The sequence below is a fragment of the Lycium ferocissimum genome, chromosome 10 (genome assembly GCF_029784015.1).
Source record: "Lycium ferocissimum isolate CSIRO_LF1 chromosome 10, AGI_CSIRO_Lferr_CH_V1, whole genome shotgun sequence".
Classification (NCBI taxonomy): domain Eukaryota; kingdom Viridiplantae; phylum Streptophyta; class Magnoliopsida; order Solanales; family Solanaceae; genus Lycium; species Lycium ferocissimum.
In genome coordinates, this window is record NC_081351.1 from 36,467,740 (window position 1) to 36,485,501 (window position 17,762).

The 17,762-nt window shown below is 35.1% G+C and overlaps 1 protein-coding gene across 1 annotated transcript; it reads left to right on the top strand.

Annotated features, from left to right (window-relative positions):
• The first annotated feature begins 14,543 nt into the window (after positions 1–14,543).
• Positions 14,544–16,576, top strand: LOC132033682 (homeobox-leucine zipper protein ATHB-6-like). The gene is made up of 3 exons (XM_059423726.1): positions 14,544–15,024; positions 15,307–15,674; positions 15,964–16,576. Exons 1-3 carry the CDS (start codon positions 14,970–14,972, stop codon positions 16,435–16,437), a joined length of 897 nt encoding a protein of 298 aa, XP_059279709.1. The 5' UTR covers positions 14,544–14,969; the 3' UTR covers positions 16,438–16,576.
• Positions 16,577–17,762: the final 1,186 nt, after the last annotated feature.

Below are 17,762 nucleotides of genomic sequence, written 5' to 3' on the forward strand. Positions count from 1 at the left end.
ATGAAAGTTGTAGATAATTAAAATATATTTCCAACCATAGGTCGTGGGCCTATATGTGACATAGGGATAAACAGTTATGGACATTTTAAGGCATAAAGGTCAAGCTGGGCAGTGGGCTCGGCCCAACCCGATTCCAAGTCGGGTCAGGCCCACTACCCTTGCTATTTAAGGGAAATTTTCAGCCTTATCTGCCTCATTTTCATACCAAAGATCCAGAAACTTTTAGAAAGAGATAGAGGAGAGTTAGAGAGAGAAAATGGAGAATCGAGCAAGTTCGAGGTCCCGAATCCCGAGGCTCGTGAAGGGTAAAGTATAGAACAAGTTGTTGCTGTCGTTTCAAGCTAAAAGTTGAACTTGGGGGATGTTGGTTTCGTGGTGGCTGCTCATATAAGGTATTTTTTAAGATGTTAATGATGTTCTTACCATGATCATTGATGGATTTGACGGGTTAGAATAGAGAAAATGACGTTGAAAGTTCGGTTATAATTTTTGGATATCAAATAAGTTGGGGTCTGTTTTGGTATGATTAAATGGATAGAATTAGTTGGATATTGATATAAAATGATTGTTGATATTGTTGTTGATGTTGTTGATAAGTTGGTGTTCTTGAATTTGGGAGAATAAAGTGAATGTAGATATCGTATACAAAGCGTATACTCGGGTCAAGTTTTGGTGTATATCTTTGGGAGTTGATGCTTTGAGTTTAAAGAGGCTTATATGAGATGGTTTTTGTTGTTGTTGGTTGCTGATAGAGTTGTTAAATTGAATTGGAATTAGAGGAAACGAAGATTTCAGGGAAAATGCTGCCCGAATTTACGGAAGTTAATTACGAGCTTAGAGAAGTATATGAACCTCTTTCAAGTTGTCTACGGTTTCCTTTACCTTGAATGTATATTGGCCAGTGTTTGGAAGCATAAGTTAAGCTAATCACGTAAGCGACAAGGTATGTTAAGGCTATCCCTTCTTTCATGTTGGCATGATTCTTGTTGTTATTCATTCTATATGTACTCCATATGATTCCATTCTTAGACGAGTAAGGCCTAAATATTTCTTGTGATGGCTTATTGATATTGTACTCCTATTCTGTTCCAAAGGGAACACCCATAAGGTGCCAAGTTGAGTTGTGTATATGGTTTTACTAATGATTTCGAGGAAATTAGGTTTATACTAAAGGAAACATAAAGTTTGATTTTCAAAACCACTCCGAAGGGGGCGCGAGATTTTACTACTTCATTTCATTTACGATTTATGTTTACATTCCATAGTATTATCCCTTTGTATTGACATGATCATTTATTCTTTGGGTAAGGCAATAAGATGAAATTGAGTAGAATATAGGTAGTAAGAATTTCATAACAATTCTACCCTCAAACCTGGAAGTATGTCCTCCTAAGTCTAGTGACATGCAAATTTGATAACTTCTTATGAAAGACTAAGGCTAATAACCGGATTGTGATGAATTGATTAGTGACTTATGATATGAATTGAAATTGATACTTGGATTGAGTTTGTGTTGACATAATTGTGATATTAAGCGGAAGCGGCCTGCCTGAAGCGGGCCATCATTATTATGCGGCCGTCCGGGCGGACTATTGTGATACTAGCCGAAGCGTACTGTCTGAAGGGACCATTTTGTTAACATGTCGGAAGCGGCATGTGTGTTGGGTTGCATTATTTATTTAAAGATTGTTTTGAGATTTCGTGTGCACATTTATGTTTCTTCCAGTCAAGGTCAGCAGTATTGAGTTAGATTGTGATTTCTTCTCTCCTAAATCAAATTATGATTATGATTTGTTACCACCTTACATACTCAGTACATTATCCGTACTGACGTCCTTTTGCCTGGGGACGCTGCGTTCATGCCCGCAGCCCCAGATTGTTTGGCAGGTTAAGTGTATAGCTAGGATGCTTGACGTCAGCCGGGATTGGAAAGTTCCACCTTGTTCGGAGCCGTGCTAAGTCATGTATAGATATGTATGATTATGGGTATGTCGGGGCCCCGTCCGACTCATAATGTTCGGTTTACTTCTTGAGGCTTCGCAGACAAAGGTCTCGTGGTATGTTTGTCGAGATGTCGACAAAGTGATGTCAGTTGAGTCATTTGTGGATTTTAAAAGAGTATGTATTTTAGATAATTTCAATTGGTTTAAGTACTTATTTGATTGAAAGTTTTCATAATCGTTATAAAGACAATGATTTCTATTTGGAAAAGTTTTATGTTCTTAAAAGTTTTTGAAATGACAGGTTTTGATAGAGCGAATGTTTAAGGGTTCGCTCGACTCTGATGAGTGTCGGGTGCTGGTCATGCCCTACCGTTGTTAGGGTGTGACAATGGTGCCGTCAGAAACACTTTGTGTTGCAGTGAGCCTGAGGACTTACTCGTACTCCATTATCCACAAATATGTTGCCCTACTAATTCCAACTCTAACGGAGGCGAACATTCCAATGAACAGTGGCCCGACACACCCCTTATTGGCTCACTTAGACATGTCACTGAGGCTAGGAGGATCCTCCCAAATTCAGACAGACCACCAAATAAAGATAATGCTATGGAATTGTAGGGGCTGTAAGAACCCGGACTTTAGGAGGAATTTTAAAGCATTAGTGGACTGGTATAACCCAAATGTCATATGCCTTACTGAAATCAGAATGGCTAATCACTCGCACTGCAGGATTTTATTGAATTTGATGATATGTTTGAGATTGGAGTAGATGGAAAATCTGGAGGAGTGGCGATGATGTGCAAAGGAGATGAGCTAGCTGTTGACCCAATAACAATTACAGAGCAGGAAATCCATGTCAACATTCAGGTACTTCACTCTGCAGACAAATGGGTTCTTTCCCTAGTATATGCTAGTACTATTTTGGCTAATCGAGAAATATTATGGACCAACCTTAAAATGGTAGGTCAGTTTATTGATAAAAAGGAATGGTTGCTTTGTGGAGACTTTAATGAAGTTACCATTTGCTTTAGAAAAGCATGGGGGCAACCCGATTAATAGAAAACGTGTAAATCCCTTTTTAGAATGCCTTGACAATATTGATATGATTGACCTAGGTTTTGCGGGTAGTAAGTTTACCTGGACTAATAAAAGAAAGACTAGAGCCCACGTCATTTTTAAGCGACTAGATAGATTCCTCGCAAACTCTGTGTGGCTGGAAAAATTCCCTGACACAACAGTAACTCATCTACCACGAACACACTCTAACCACTGTCCTATCATCCTTAATACTGACAGACCAATAGTAAAACCCGCTAACACCTTTAGATTTGAAACTATGTGGTTGAGACATTCTCAGTTTCAACCGATAGTAAACTACCATTGGTACAATACTGCTAATTATTTAGAGGCGGTTACTAACTTTACTCTGAACGTAATAAATTGGAACAAGTCTAGCTTTGGAAACATTTTCAAACAAAAAAAATCCTTCTTGCTAGGCTTGGTGGAATCCAAAAAATGAACCCCAATACGATTACGCCTTTCCTTAAACAGCTAGAATCTGAACTCATTCTCAAGTATAATGAAATTCTCAAAAATGAGGAAGAGTTTTGAAAATTAAAATCAAGAGTCCAGTGATTGAATGATGGGGATGCTAATACTAAATTTTTCCATCTCTCTACCATTCAAAGGCATCGCAAGAATAGAATATTGGGTCTTAATGACTCAAATGGCACATGGTCGAATGACCACACTACTATTAGGCATACTATTCTCGATCATTTTTCAAAAACCTACACCACAGGCCTAGTACTCTACCCTAGAAAAAACTACTGCCTCCAAATTACAACCAAAACTCTTACTCCAAATGACCAAATAAACTTAACCAGGACCCTTACACTTAAAGAAATTAAAAAAGCCATTTTCTCATTTAAGCCTCTTAAATCGCCAGGACCAGGACCAGATGGCCTTCACCCATTATTCTTCCAACAGTTCTAAGCGGAAAGCAAAACAACAATCTCCACCACTTGTTTTGATGCTTTTACCAAACACAGTATACCCAATCATATTAATACTACTTATGTCTCCTTGATTCCTAAAATTACCAAACACAGTATACTCAATCACTAACTTTAGACCCATTAGCCTCTGCAACACCATCTATAAAACCATCACTAAAATTCTCATCAATAGAATACGCCCCTTCTTAGACAAAATCATCAGCCCTACCCGGTGCAGCTTCATCTCTGGCAGACAAGCTGTTGATAATGGAATAATAGTTCAAGAGACTGTCCACTCATTTAGAAAGAACTCTAGGATTCTCAAAGGTAAGATAATGATCAAAATAAACCTAGAAAAAGCTTTCAATAGATTAGAATGGTCCTTTATTAGAACCTCTTTGATAGAACTTCATTTCCCTTCGGAAATCATCTCTCTAATAATGAACTGCATCTCTATCTCTACCACTTCCATCCTATTCAATGGCCAACCTACTGACTTCTTCCAACCCAGTAGAGGAATTAGGCAAGGTGACTCCCTATCCCTCTACTTATTCATCATATGTATGCAGGACCTGACTAGGAAAATTGATCATGAAACTGACCTTCTCAATTGGAAACCTATTAAAATCTCCAGACAAGGCCCCCTGCTTTCTCACCTTTTCTTTACTGATGATCATCCTTTTTGCAGAAGCCTCCCTTTAAAGCACTAATGCCATTATCAATACTTTCGCATCCCTAGCCTCTCACTCTGGCCAACAAGTTAACCTTGCGAAGTTTAGGATTTTATTCTCCAAAAATGTACACCAAGCAGACTCTACACTTATCACCCAATTGCTCAACATAAAACAGACTACCTCCTTAGGGAAATACCTCGGATTTCCCATTACCAATATGGCTCCTAAAGCTAGAGACTACCAGTTCATTTTGGATAACATGAACAACATGTTCAAAGAGTGGAAAGCCAAACTCCTCTCCGTGGCAGGTATATGGACCCTAGCAAAATCCGTTCTTAATACTATCCCTACTCACTGTATTCAGCTGAACCTACTATGAACCATGACCAGGAATCATATAAATCGAGTTCAACGAGATTTTGTTTGGGGTTCGACATCAGAGAAAAGAAAAATTCACTTAGTGAACTGGGAACAACTCACCAAACCAAAAACAGATGGAGGGTTAGGACTTAGTAATGCCACTAGTCGGAATATGTCCCTCCTTTGTATCCTGAACTGGAGACTTCTCACATGTACTACGGCTCTCTGGCCTAACATCTTTCACCATAAGTATAAGACCCTTAGACAAATTAGCATCTTCACTTATAAAGGTGCTGAGTCCTACATTTGGAAAAACGCTACTAAGGCTATCTCCATTCTTAATAAAGGCATTGCTTGGGAAGTTGGTTCAGGATAACACATTAACCTTTGGAATGATCGATGGTTCTCCTCTAACAAAACCCTAAGGGAACTTATCCATGGGCCTATCACTATTGATATGAATAACCTCAAACTCAACTGTAATCTTGGCCATAATGGATGGGACCCCACAAGACTAGACTTTGACTTACCCACTAACATAGTTACTGACATCTTAAATACTTACCTCTCCTTCACTACTGAACACATCGACTCTCCCTTATGGACACCATCTAATGATGGCCATTTCCACACCAGAGATGCGTACAAAATACACCAAGCTCTTTACACACCTCATACTCCCATCTAAAAATTCGATCATACACGTTATCGAAGGCTAAATGCATTAACAAGATCAAATATTTCCTTTGGTTTCTCCTCCTAGATAGATTACCCACTGCTGCTCTCCTGGCTCGCAAAAACATCATCACCTCTAAACTTTGTCAACATTGTCATACCTCTGAAACCATTACGCATATCCTGTATAGCTGTCGCATTCTTGGTCATATTTGGAGTAGAGTAGGTATTAACCCTCCCCACCACTCCGAGGATATAGGATCTTGGCTCTAGCGAAAATGCTTCAGCCACAACACCTCCTCACTCAATCCAAATTTGTCTCTACCCCTTAGCATCCTCACTCCTATCATGGTTTGGAGCATCTGGAAAAAAACAAACCATAACCCTTTCAATCACACATCCCTCTCTCTTAGCCTGGAAAAGATCTGTTACTTGGGTACTGAATTCCTCTACCTAGGTCCTAGTCATGAACCTCACCTAGGTAGCTCTATACATACAACCCCAGCCGTTAAATGGGAACATCCTCCTTCGATTATCTACAAGCTCAACACTGATGGATCCTATGACCACATCACCATGAGTGGTGGAGCGGGGGGACTCATCAGAGATTCACATAAAAGATGGCAAGAGGGATTCTCAACGCATATCAGATGCGACTCAGCTCTGCATGCGGAAATCCAAGCCCTTTTAAAGGGATTGGAATTAGCCTATACCAAGAATCTATTTCCACTCATTGTGGAAACTGACTGCCAGGTATTAGCTACCATTATTAAAACCAATGATTTATCTGCTCACAAAATACTTATTCATGAATGTAGGTTCCTCCTGCAAGCAATTAGGATACCGAAAATACAACATGTACGACGTGAAGCCAATGCAGCCGCAGATGGGTTAGCCAAACATGCATGTAAGACAGGCATTGGGAGGCAAAGCCTAGTGCAATCATCCTTTTGGACTTCTCCACCATTTTTTATTATGCCTTTACTTACACAAGACAATTTAGGAGCAGTATTTTTTCGATCTACACCTTCTCTGTAATGACTATTTCAGTTTTTTAAATTAATGCATTCCTTTGTTTCAGCAAAAAAAAAAAAAAAAAAAAAAAAAACCATTCATAACTACCTTTTTTCATATTTACAATTCGTAGCTACCATTAGACATTTTTGTTGTATTTGACTGTATTTAATTGAGTGTATTTGAATATACTGTTTAGTTGTATCCAACCTTATCTGATGTCACATGTGTTTGACTGTATTTGAATGTTATTCGAGCTGCCGCGAAGTTGAATGTATTCATTGTATTTGAATGTATTTCAAGAAAATTTCAAAATACACTGTGTACATTCAAAATACATATGAAGCCAAATACATTCAGATATAAGACAAGAAGCAAAAATACATTCAGATACATGACAAGAAGACAAATACATATGAGATACAAGACATGTATATATGAGATACAAGACATGTATATGAGCCAGATACATATGAGATACATATGATGAAATACACTTAAATACACCTAAAAGACACCCATACAAAGGAAAAGAAGCTGTGAAAGATAATGTGGTTGGCTGGTTTCGAACCTGCGTGGGCAGGGGCAGAGCCCACACACAATAACCACTCCAGCCACGGCCGCTTGATGTATCATGTAGCTACGAAATGTAATTGTTGCAAAAGGTAGTTATTATCAATAATTACTTCTTAAAAGAAGCCACACCAAGTAATTTTTCCTAAAAAAAAAAGTCACTCCAAGCCTATCATACGTATTCTCCATATTGGTTCAACAATCTCGCTGATTTGTGATTTGGTTTTTGGGCTAAGAGACCGTTTGGATTGGCTTATAAGTTCTCGAAAACACTTATATAAGTCGTTTTTAGATTATTTTTTTTAGTGTTTGGGTCGCCAAATTATAAGCCATTTTGTGCTAAAATAAACCCAAAAAATAATTGGCCGTTTGGATTAGTTTATCTAAAGTTAGTTTATAAGTTCGAAATTGCTTATGTTCGCTTTTTCATCCAAACAGCCTCTAAGTCATATTGAGCCCAAAACCATATCTATCATATAAACTTGTATTATGTCTTATTGTCTTATGTAATACTTCACTTTTCTCTCTTAAAATGTCATATGCGCTCTTCTTCTGAAACTTGCCAGCATTCAACCCCCCAAAAGTTTGTCAGTCCTTCTATTTGACCCTACTTATCAGGTCATCCTTTGTCATAGGTGTCACATTCATCTAGCATATTCCCGTAGTACTAGTAGTAAATATGGGTGATAAAATAGCTTATAAAACATGACCTGCCTAACTTGTTCAAGTAACCCGTCCATTTATTAACTTAGTCCGTTTTAACCCATCTAATTCAACCCATCTCAAAATATTTTCTTTAAGAAGACATATTTTAGTTTGATATTTTTTTAAATATAATCATAATAAAGAAGATTCTTTTAATTGAATACTTAAACAAAATATAAAAAATAAAGAAATTAAAACATCGTGAGTTGCGCGGATTGGGCTATGACCCATTATCTAACTCATTTTGGCGCAACTGATCTCAGCCAAGCAGATAAATTTTGGGCAGGTTAATAATTCACCTATTAATTAATTTAACCTATTTTAATCTGCCCAAAATAAATTTTACCCACTCATTTGATACCCCTAACATTAATTATACATTTATCATTTTTTTCATTTCCATAAACCTACGAACCAAATGAAACATGATAAAAGAGTTTAGGCAGAGAATGATCTTTGCCATTTGATTAAATGAGATATTTCCTCATTAAGTCATTAATTAAAATGAAAACATGAACCCCTAATATTTTTCATTAATTTTCCTTTTGTTTTTTCTTTTGTTAATAGTTGGACATTCAAATGAATGAAGGACCACCACATATATCTTCGTGTTTGTCTGGTTAAATATCACCGAACCTGCTTCTATTGTAAAGTCAACAATGGTGGCTATCATGCCTGATCACAATATATAATTGAAGATTAATTGCTTCCACATTTAAGATAATTAATGCTGCTAACATATGGGGAACATTTGGTGAAAATTCTATCTTTTTGCTAAAAATGGTTGATGCACTGTATCCATCTTCTCATTAGCCTTTAATACATCCACTTAAGCCTTCAATTTTGACTATTCCTTTGCTAAAAGTTCAGTTAGGCAAAGACTATGATATATGATTGTTGTGTTGTCTAAATCCATCTTGGTTAATCAAATTTCATTTCTATGTTTGAGTAGTTAATATTTGCGTGTCCTATAAGATAGATTGTTCCATACATATAATTGAATAATTTTGGAAAAAAGGAATGGTTATAATGCTAGATCAAAAGGTAGGGACGTTGGCGGTTCAATTTTTGATTAAACCGAAATCAAATTAATTTAGTCGAATATTGAATTATTGAAACCAAACTAAATATGCCAATTTAAAATTTTGACTAACATTTACTAATATGTTGAATAAGTAATAATGTTTAGTACAAAATGTTATTTTATGTATCAAAATTCAGTTTTCTTAAAAAAAAAATAAAAAAAAATCAGAGGCATTTCCATGAGTAGACAATACGTTGTCATTGCACACTTCATGTGTGGCAAACTTTACATGGATTCAATTTTTAAGAAGTCTCTGGAATCAGTTAAATCAAAATAGAGAAATAAGAGTCGATTTATGTTAAGCTCACTATTTCTGAAGTTATTTTTCTTGTCTCGTTATTTAAAATGCTTGGATTCAGTAGTGTCTTTTGAGAAATGAGTTTAACTTGTAGCCTAAAGATCATTAGCTTATTAGATAATACTCATCGTAGAAATAAAATTCGGTGAAAATATATATTAAAATATTTATAAAAAGTTATTATTTTTCTTCGGTTTTTAATAAAAACAAACGAACTAGTATTTTTTTTTTTTTTTTTTTTTTGGGGTTCTACGCGTTTTGTGGGGGCCGGTTGAAGGCTCTAAAATGAATGGTACTTTTGGAGCAATAACTGACGAGGCTATCTATCAATAGTAAGGTTCGAGAAAAGAGAAGAAAAAGAATCTACCAATAGTAAGAATGTAACAATAATTATATTATGATTACGGATAGATTTAGCCCCCGTTTAGCCATAAAAATTATTTACTTTATTCCGGAAAAGTTTTTCACTTTTTTTCGCAATCAGTATTTGGCCGTGAGAATTCTGAATGTAACTTGAAGTTATATTCCGGAATACCAAGAACTCAAAAAATTTATTTTTCAAAAAAATTCACTTTTTTTACTTTTTTACAATTACATTTCACTAAAAACTACAATTTCAAAAACTGTGACCAAACACAACTCCAACTCCAAAATTTCAAAAAAAGTGAATTTTTTCTTTTGGTATCTATGAACAAACGGGGCCTTAGAAATTGTAGGAAAAATTCTTCTATCTCCCACTGCCAATAAAATTCCCAGCAAGGGGCATGTCTCACTATAATTTTACAATTTTCTCTCAGATATGGCCGGACGTAATCATTTCCCCTGACAATTGTTGCTATTTGCTTCATACTAGTATATTATTTATAATTTTTTATACCTCTTAAGAAAGGCATTCTATAACTTAATTCAAGAGCATTTATTTAAATCGCCCTTTGTCTCTCCCTTAAATTTCTTACTTAAAATACTGTACTGGCTAGAGTAGCATGAAGGGATAGATTGAAAAGAAAGTACTCCAATATACTATATATACTTATTATTTTTCTAAATAGCGAATAATTTGAATAAATTAAGTTTTGCTTAAACGTCCAGCATTTGGAATTGGAGGGGAAATAGTTTGGGTTATCCAACTGCTCTACGAGTACTTAAGTAGGCGTTCAGATATGAATTGATTTTTTTTTTTTTTTTAAGAAAGTAGTATTTAAAGTTAAATTAAAAAAAAAAGGTACTCCATTGTGTTTGGACATGAAAATACAATTGAAATTTGTGACTTAAAAAAAGTCTGAAAACTTGTTTGTCAACTTCCATATTTTAAATTTGAAGTTAAAATAATAAGTCATTTGATAAACAAACACTTATTTTAAACTAAAAAGGGGCCAAAATTACCCCTGAACTTTGGGAAATAGTTCATCTATACCATTCGCTATATTTAAAATAATTATACCCTTCATACGCTATATTATACTTATGGGGTCAATTATACCCTTATGTCCCGCCACATCCTTTCTTCAAAGTCATCTCCTTCGGGGCCGGCTTTTCCCACTAAAATAATTTTTTACCGATTTTTTTTTTTTTCCAAATTTTTTAGGGGTAATGGGTTGGGTCCGTATCACTTTACGAAAAAAAAATCGGGTCGGGTTGGGTTATTTTAGTGGGTAAAAATTATTTGAGGGAAAAATAATTTTGGCTTTGGATGATGCCACGTGGCGTAAATGTTAGATATAAGCAGATAATTGACCCCATAAGATAATCTAGAAGTGATAATCGCCCTAAAGTCTAACGGGCATTTAACTATTTCCTAAAGTCATGTACTTTTACTTTTCCGTATTTTAAATAATAAATAATGTCCAAATATTATTTCAAATTTTTGAAACCAATCTGTGAACAAATAGGAAAGTGCGTAAAAATCCCTCCCCGACGTCCCCGTGCCCTTATATTTTCGTGAAGAAGTAGAAAACTTCTACTAATTAGGTGCATTATCCTATGATCATATTGTTTGGAGAATATATAAGTAACATGCACTGTTGATATGTAAATAATTTTTACAATCATCCGGTCATCTTTACCAATAATAGGATGTAACATATTTCATTTTAAGGCTTTAAATCCTACTCCACTTTTTAAGGAGGCATACTTGGATGACCTGATGGTATAATATTTACAACGACGATATATAAAATTTAATACTCAAAATATATATGTTACGTGCCACGCATGAGTACATAATATATGTGTCGACTAATGCATGTATCAATAATAATGTAATACGGTACTAGGTTAATTATAGCTAAATTTAATTATTAGAGGAGTTTCTTCTCCTAGGGGCCATAACTCGTGTTGCTTATGAAAGAGTTTAAGATCCTTATTTAATTTTCTTTCCATTGTACCCCAAAAAAAAAAATATATCTTGAAGAATTTTGGATGAAACACTGTCATATTATCTTGTCCAACATGGGTACATTAAGGCAGCTAAATATCCATCCAACATAGGTGCATAAAGCGTCAATGAACTTGAACCCTTCAATATATGATACACTTGTTAGTACTAAATACTAATAAGAATTTCTCCGAGAATAATAAACTTCCTGTGGCAACTAGTGAGAGAAAAAAAGTAGTCCAGAATGGAATTTTTTTTTTTTTTGTAAAATATTATGGTTAAACGCAGAGTAGAAGTCAGGATTGTCACTACGGAGGATTCAGAATATATATAAAGAAGTACTAAATGAAGGAATGAGATCCAACACCTACTATATATACATAAAAATAATTTAACCTTATATATATATATATATATAGTGTAATTTTCGATAAACGGAATCCAGATAAACCCTTACATCTTCTAGCTCCGGCACTGGTTAAGCGGGCATGGATGGAAAGATGAAGAAAATAGTCAAGGTACAACCATGTCTAATTGCGTAGATATTTGAATTAAATGAAAGTCCTAACACTAGTTCCAATTTGGACGGGGTGGGTAGGCGGGGGAGTAGGGGCCAGTGGGGGCGAGGGGTGCAGGGAAAGGTGTCTTTTGAGCAAGCTAGTGGTCAATTGTTAGGTGCCGCCTCTGTCTCTATTGGACCCATTTGCTTCTGCTCTTTACGACCATGCCAAAATCTGGCTAGGCTATACCCTAAAATCTTGGTACCATCTTTTTCAATAAGTATTATTCAATGCACGCTTAATTTTTCTAACTATTAAGCTCTTAATAGTCTATTTTTCAACAAAATCACTCCCCCCACCCAAAAAAAAAAAATAAAGCTAGCGTATTGAAATGTTAAATTACTTTAGAAAATTATGGCGGATTCAGAATTTAGACTGCGGTATGAGTTCTGAGATAAGAGAGTGAGTGCTGATATATACTTGTTTTTTGCACATAAATATAAGTTTCAATGCTAAAAAACCGTGTTCTGCTATACTAGATATCTTTTGGTGATCATCTGAATAGTGTAAAAGAAATTAACACTGACAATATAAATAACCTTCTCACTATTGGAAAAACATAGATGGAAATGAATGGATTTACAACATGGTACTTGTAGAAAATTAGGCATAGAACCTAGTCATTTTTTGTTATCGGTGGTGACGCAACATATAACGAAGTAGACAAAAATGGGACGAACAACAATTTACTGGAGTACTATAAATTAGTAGTATACAACAAAAAGAGGCCCACTGAAATCTAAATTCCAAAAGATGATAATATAATAAATAGAAAGAAAAAACGAATCAGAAGAGAGTGGAAATTAAATTAGGACATGCATGTGATGAATTGCAGGTCTCCTAAGTTGGAAACAATGTATAGAAGAGAGAGGTAACACACCACGTGAGAAAGTTGGTTGCCAGTATCAGAAGTTTTTTTTGGCAGAGAGGTTGGCAACGTTGCTAATTCTGCTCTCACATACATAGCTAGCCACCCAGTGATTTTCTCTCTGCCTTTGCCATGCCTACAGCCTGGCCCTTGCTTGTTTTCTGCCACCCACCCCCCACCTTCACTCTGGCTCTGTGTGTGCATATAATGTATGTATATGTATGTAATATGATTTCATTATATATGTGAACCGGAGGAATATAATCAGCGGCGAAATCAAGAATTGTGTTATTATATATATGTAAAAAATAATATTTGACCTATAACGGCATAGAGGTGGATGCAGCGTTGCGACATCGCGGGTTCATCTAAACTCAGTACTTTTGAGGCGGATCATAGATTTATATGCAAAAATCTATTAAATTACAGCAAATATTAGGATCTAAACCCATATTTTTAAAATATAAAGGTTTAAATTCAATGCTAAGAACCTTAAAGAATGAACTCATAGCTTAAATCCTAATTTCGCCTCTCTATATACATAATATATAATTTTCCGGCAGCTGACCAGCCATGAGCCAGTGTATTGGGTCCACTACTATGTACATAATTCTTGACTTTAACTTTTGTATGCTGATACTGTAAAAAAAAAAAAAAAAAATCATATTATTAGGTGTCTAAAGATTATATATAAATGTAAGTAAGAGTCTCTAATAAGTGTGACTAGTATAGTCTGAATAATAAAACAGATTACTTACTACGATATGTTAGAATATATTTAGAGTTTAAAAATAATGAACTCTCAGTATATATTAGTATAATTCGTGATTCTGTTAGTATACTACATGCTTATCTAGATTGGATGATGGGTGGTTAGATGTGGACACTGTCACAAAATTGTAGAGCACAGGATTTTTGTGCATTGCCTATGATAACGTCATGATTAAATTAAACTACTAGTTATCTATTCTTGTGCCCAATTGATGAAGTTTATCTGTTCTCTTATGGCCAACTGAAGTTCACTGGTAGTATAAGATTGTTACTGGAAGGACCTACTACAAATCATGAAACCGAAACTTCTGTTTCCCAGAAATTCTAAAATCAATAGAAAATTTCGTAAATCCACCAAAGATCTCATGCAAATTGAAATATTAAAATAGCAAAATTATGTATGTTGCAAACACAATTTGTTGATTGTCTTGCACTGGAATAAGATTTGAAAGCACTATGCATGCAGTTGGACTTTCTGGGGCCAACTGGACAATTGGATTCAAAACTCCCAATCGAAAGACACAAAAATCAAAAGAAAGAATATTAAAAAAAAATGTAGAAAAAAGTATAGTAATTGTCAAAATATTAAAAGTCATTTCACATCATTAAAAGAAGATATATAGCTGGGCAGCATACACAATCAAATTACTGTTGGTCCATACCTTTGAAAAAAAAAACCATATAAACTCTTTTATCTTTCTCTCACTCAGAGTCTCCTCTTTCTTAGCTTCTTCTTCCTATTTTATTTAATGGATTGATTGGTTAATGATGAAAAGCTAGTCCCTTTAATTTGTTGCCTTTTATTTGTATTTTCTGTGTAGGTGTTGAGTTACCCCTTTTCTTTCTTTTATTCATATCCACATCTTTCTCTTGTTTTAGCTTATTATTTTGCTATTCTAAACAGCACTATACAAGATAGTAATAGTTCCTCCAAGAATTTCAATATTCAAATAACAATTTCTCTAATTCTTGTCAATTGGCTTAGCTTCTTTTTGCATTGTTTAAATCCTTCCAGAGTCCAATTTTGCTTTTGACAAACCAAAGAATTAAGGAGAAAGAACTATTTTATCATCATGAAGCGGTTTAGTTTCTCAGATTCTTCTGGCAAATTGCTTTATCCAACAGAAGGTAATTATTACATTGTCAGTATATTTAAGTTCAATTCTTTTTTTCTCTTTTCTTGGTTTAGGGCCGGTGGTTTGAGGGTAGGAGGGTGGAGTGGCCATCTAGAATTACGGGTTTTACAGAACTTAATAACTTTGTTGATACGTTGTTTTTGTATTAAAATTATAATTAATCTATCAAGAACCAGTAAGCAAACTAAAAATTCTGGTTCCGCCTCTGAGTCCACTGAACTTCAAACAGGACTGATCATTTTTTCTTTCTTTCTTTCTTTGTGTTACATTACAGAAAAAGATACAGAGAATTTGGCATACAGCAATGAGTTTCAGGCAATGTTGGATGGATTAGAAGATGAAGATGGGATAGAAGAGAGTGGATGTGGAACAGGGAAGAAAAGGAGACTAAGAGTTGATCAAGTGCAAGCACTGGAGAAAATATTTGAAGTTGATAACAAACTTGACCCCGACAGAAAAGTGAAAATTGCACAAGAGTTAGGCCTGCAACCAAGACAAATTGCAATTTGGTTCCAAAATCGCCGCGCCCGTTGGAAGACTAAGCAATTAGAAAGAGATTATAACATTCTCAAAGTCAATTATGAAGCTCTTCAGCACAATTATACCAAAGTTGAACAAGAAAAAGAAGGCTTGATTACTGAGGTAAACCACTAAAAATCCTGCACATTTCTTTATCTAATAGTAGTAAAGTCATACTAGTTGAGGAGATATGATTAAGTAAATAAAAGTGTATGCTCTCTGACAGCTTAAGCTTTTAAATGAAATGGTCACACATTTCAATATAATATCAGAGCAGAGGCCTGAAATCGAATCTCACGACTACCCATTATTAAAAAGAATTTCCAGGTGAAGGGGCATGTTAATAAAATATGATTTAAGTAAATAAAACTGTATTCTCTCTGACTATCGTAATTTTGTTCCAAAATTGCAGCTAAAAGGACTAAAAGAGAAGCTTGGAGAGGAAACATTATCCGCTGCATATCAAAGGCCTCAAGAAATGCTTGAATTGAACCCCAGAATTAACTATGAAGTCAGCAACAAGAAGTTGAATATTAATTCAGATTTTGTGGATTCAAAAGATGGATCATCAGATAGTGATTCAAGTGGAGTGATGAATGAAGAAAATTACAACAATAGTCTCAATTATCAGCCATTAATGCCTAGGGTGTCATCTTATAATAATGCTTTGGATCACTTGTCATTGTCTTCATCAACATACACTCAGTTATTGGATCCAAGGGCGGGTAATTCCACATCATCATCAATGAGGGCTTATAATCATAATCAGCAAGCTGTTGGGAGAATGGAGGAGCAAAATGCTTTTACAGCAGAGGATTCTTGCAATATTTATTCTGTTGATCAAGCGCCAAATCTTTATTGGTATCTTAGTGACCACAGGAATTAGCTATAAGTTAGTAATTTCCTCCATTTTAAATAACATGTAGTCTAAGTATTATTGAACCATCAAGAAGCTATTTGTGTTTTCACAACCTTTAGTCATAGGCATTTAATTGCAATAAAAATCTACAGATGTTACTCATTTACTCAGAGAGATTAAAAAGTACAAGTAAAGAAGAGAGGAATCATAAATACTTTCACCAGTTGCCTACCTAAAGAATTGTTACAAGCAACGGAGCCGGATTCAGAATTTAAATTTTATGGATTCAATTATTAAAGTTTTTAACATTGAATCCTTTACAACATATGGGTCTAAGCCAAACCCCTCGCCAGCTCAAGGCGGCTTTGTTGAAAGAAAAAAACATTGAATCTATTGTATTTTAAAAATTATGGGTTCAAACCTACTATTTGTAGTTTCGACACAGAAATTTACTACTCCACATCTGATGCACTTAATTCAAAAAAATCCTTGTGCATGAATTTTGCATCCGCCCCTGATGACGAAAGACAATCCTCATAGTTAAGGTAATCTTTTATTTTGGCCTCGCCAAAGCAGTAAAGTTCCAGTTGTTCATAAGTTGAGCGATCTAACGGTCAATAGTTTAGGTTTTCCCAACTAGCTGCTCGTCCACATTGATGGTGCATTGTAATTGTATAAAAGGGGGGAAAGGATAAGATCATATAAACAATGTTACGTTATGTCAATATACACATCAATCTGTAGGCTTGGGCCAATGTGTCTATAAAATAGAAAAGTTTGTTTTGCATGATCATGTCATGTAGTCACTTTTGGTTGCACAGGCTACGTAGTCATTTGGGCACACCCATGTGTTAGATGGTGACTTTTACTTGGAATCATAAGCAGTGGTGCTTCTGCTTTAGTCACTATCTTCCAGAATATGACTTCACTCCACGCCAAGTTTTCATTTACACATCAATTGTAGAAAAAATTGACAAATGATGTGATCAGATTTTGATAAATCATGGAATTTAGGGGTTAAGTTTAAAGAAAAACTCAAGGGGCGTAATAATTAGTACGTTCAAATTACAGTACGCAACATTTTTCATGTTACCACCACGTAAAAGAGTCAACAATCAATAAATCACTATAACGATATCATATTATAAAAAGACAACTCAAATCATATTAATAAAACTCATTCCAAGTACATTATTACAATTCTCCTCGACGAATTTCATCTTTAAAGGATCCATAATATCCTCATTAGAAATAGCACTAAATACTTCTTTTCTATATAAGGCACCAAACAACCACTCAAAAGCTCATCATCCATTCGATTTCGTAAGTCAGTTTTAATCAACTTCATCGCA